At 38.6% G+C, this 2,984-nt stretch overlaps 1 protein-coding gene across 1 annotated transcript; it reads left to right on the top strand.

The window, feature by feature from the left end:
- The first annotated feature begins 1,202 nt into the window (after nt 1–1,202).
- On the top strand, nt 1,203–1,640 carry LOC135199666 (zinc finger BED domain-containing protein 5-like). The gene has a single exon (XM_064227821.1). It carries the CDS (start codon nt 1,203–1,205, stop codon nt 1,638–1,640), a length of 438 nt encoding a protein of 145 aa, XP_064083891.1.
- Nucleotides 1,641–2,984: the final 1,344 nt, after the last annotated feature.

Below are 2,984 nucleotides of genomic sequence, written 5' to 3'. Positions count from 1 at the left end.
ACGCAATAAAATGGAGTTGCAAGGACAAAGGCAAGTGATAACAAAAAATGTTGCATTGCCTGTCAAAGCTCAAATGGCACCATATGAGGTTGCATATCTTATTGCTCAGAGAAAAAAGCGACACACAATAAGGGAAGAGCTTATTAAACCTGCTGCACTGGCAATGTGTAGAACTATTCATAGAGAAAAGATGGCTCGCGAACTTGAATCCATACCCCTGTCAAACAATACGGTTGGTAGGCGAATTCATGAGACTGCAAGTGACATACCGATTCAGTTGATGGAGATAGTTTAGAACGTAAATTATGCTTTACAATTAGATGAATCAACCGACATCTCTAGTTCTCCTCAAATACTTGCATTTATAGGATATAGCTTCAATGGAAAATTGAATGAAGATATGTTGTTTTTCCTTGCGCTAGAAGGAAAGTGTACAGGAAATGATATTTTCATGGCATTAGATAAAAAACTTCATGAGCTTGGACTTTCTTGGGATCGGTGTGTAGGTATATGCACAGATGGAGCCGGGGCAATGTTAGGTAAAAAGAAAGGACTAAAAGCAAAGGTACATAATGTGGCTCCTCATATACGTTTTACTCACTGTATTATTCATCGAGAAGCTCTCGCTTGCAAAGCCATTGTTCCCAAACTTAAAACTGTTTTTGATACAGCTGTCAAAGTCGTCAACTACATAAAATCACGCACTTTGAATGCCAGGTTATTTTCTTCACTGTACAAAGACATGGGCTCAGACCATGAAGCATTGTTGCTTCACACAGAAATCAGATGGCTCTCCAGGGGAAAGGTTTTCGCTCGGCTGTAACAGCTGAGAGATGAGGTCTTCCTATTCATTCTGGAATCAGGCCCTGAATTTAGTGTATTCATGACTGATAGTAACTGGTTAGGAAAGCTAGTGTATTTATCATGCATTTTTGATAAACTTAATGAGTTAAATCTTTCCATACAAGGCCCAAACACAAATATTTTGTCATTGTTCGACAAGATAAATGCATTCTCAAAGAAGCTTGAGCGATGGATTTCACGAGCTGAAGAGGGTAACATTGAAATGTTTCCTGAACTTGAAGAGTTTGGAGAGGAAAATGAGTTATGTCTGGATAATTTGAAAGCAATAGTAGTTAATCATCTTCGAAATCTTCTTAATCACTTCAAGATATTGATTGATTGATGCAAAAAAACGTACCATGGCGTCCCAACAACTTAGGTCATCGACGCATCACTTCAAGAAATACTTTTTAGAAGAGTCAGATCTAGAACAGTATGATTGGATACGAATGCCATTCACTGCTCCTGGAAATCATTCATCATCTGACCTCGAGGAAGTACTGCTTGAATTATCTTCTGATAGAACATTACGACTCAAGTTTGAGTCAACAACATTCAATGAGTTTTGGATATCAGTATCGGAGGAATATCCTGGTTTATCAAAGGCAGCACTGAATATCTTAACGCCATTTGGATCAACTTATCTCTGTGAAACTACCTTCTTTGCATTAACGTATATCAAGAATAAATACCGATCTCGATTGAATGTAAAAGATGATCTGCGAGTTACAGTCTCCGATATCACCCCGAGATTTGAGATGTTATGTTCAAAGAAACAAGCCCATTCATCCCATTAAATTAAACAAGGTTAGATTGTATTGTACTTTAAAACTGTTTTAAAACAAAGCAAACAAACAATCTCTCTCTCTCTCTCTCTCTCTCTCTCTCTACACACACACACACACACACACTTATGTACTCAACACACAAATATCCTTTTTGTGTTTGTGCATAACACACACACACACACACACACACACACACACACCACACACATATATATATTATTATATATATATATATATATATATATATATATATATATATATATATGTGTGTGTGTGTGTGTGTGTGTGTGTGTGTGTGTGTGTTGTGTGTGTGTGTATGGATGGATGGCAATTATATAGTTTGCATGTGTTCAGGTTATATACGTACTTATTTTGTTTTATACGTAGTTATAAAAGTAAGATGTATATATAAGGAAAATCTATATCCCACTGAGGAAAATATTTTTTGCCTGGAGGGGTCGCAAAATGTTTGAAGTAAGTTTTATTGGTCGCCAAGTAAAAAAGTTTGGGAACCCCTGACCTAAGGCACTTTCCACGAAATAAAATTTCATATCACCCTTTAGCAATATTCACAGCTCAATTCAAATGCAAACAGTCGAATGTCACAAACTGTGTCCCTTCTGACCGCAAGGTTTTTCCATAAACGTACGAAATCGCAACTGACACCTTTAGTTCACCAGCCATGATGATGTCCACAGACTGAGGTACGTGATTCGATACTGGAGGGAAAATACAGTCATTCTAAAATTGTGTTTGAGGTTGATGCCATATTACATGTACCCGATCTTCAACCATTCTAACATTATTGTGACCTCAGTTAAAAAATGGTATCTTCCTGCCGAATTTCATCTAAATCTGATGAAAGTGTGAATAAAATCAACAATAATGAAAACGAAAAGAATAAATTTCATCTTCTAGATTGCAAAAAAAAAAAAAAAACTTAAAACGATGTAGAAATACCACGTTATTTAAAGTAGAGGATAAAACAACGCCGTTTCGTGTGTGTGTGAATCTTAGTACGTCAAGATTTACACCCACGAAAATGGTCTGGTTTCGCCCTCACTAATGGCATTATAAATTCACCAGACAGTCTGAGGAGAGAGAGAGAGAGGTCGGGGAGCATTACATGGATTAAAAATGGCAATAAAACGCAGGGGTGAGGGAGGACCGGTAGGGGGGGGAAGGGGGGGAAAGATGCCGACCAACCGGCGGGACTGCTACCTTCATTAGGCCAAGGCTGGCTAAGCCGGGCACTAGTGTTGAAGTTGTGGGAGGTCAAGGTATGTGAATGAGCTCCAGTCCACTGCCCCTCCCCTACACCTTTACCATCCCACCGGACCCAATCCCGCCACC

This window comes from Macrobrachium nipponense, chromosome 26 (genome assembly GCF_015104395.2).
Source record: "Macrobrachium nipponense isolate FS-2020 chromosome 26, ASM1510439v2, whole genome shotgun sequence".
Classification (NCBI taxonomy): Eukaryota; Metazoa; Arthropoda; class Malacostraca; order Decapoda; family Palaemonidae; genus Macrobrachium; species Macrobrachium nipponense.
Note: the sequence above shows the minus strand (reverse complement) of the source record. Positions and strands in the feature narration are given on the sequence as shown.

What these genes read in the sequence shown, in the direction of transcription:
- LOC135199666 (XM_064227821.1), top strand. Translation starts at nt 1,203, where the DNA reads ATGGCGTCCCAACAACTTAGGTCATCGACGCATCACTTCAAGAAATAC.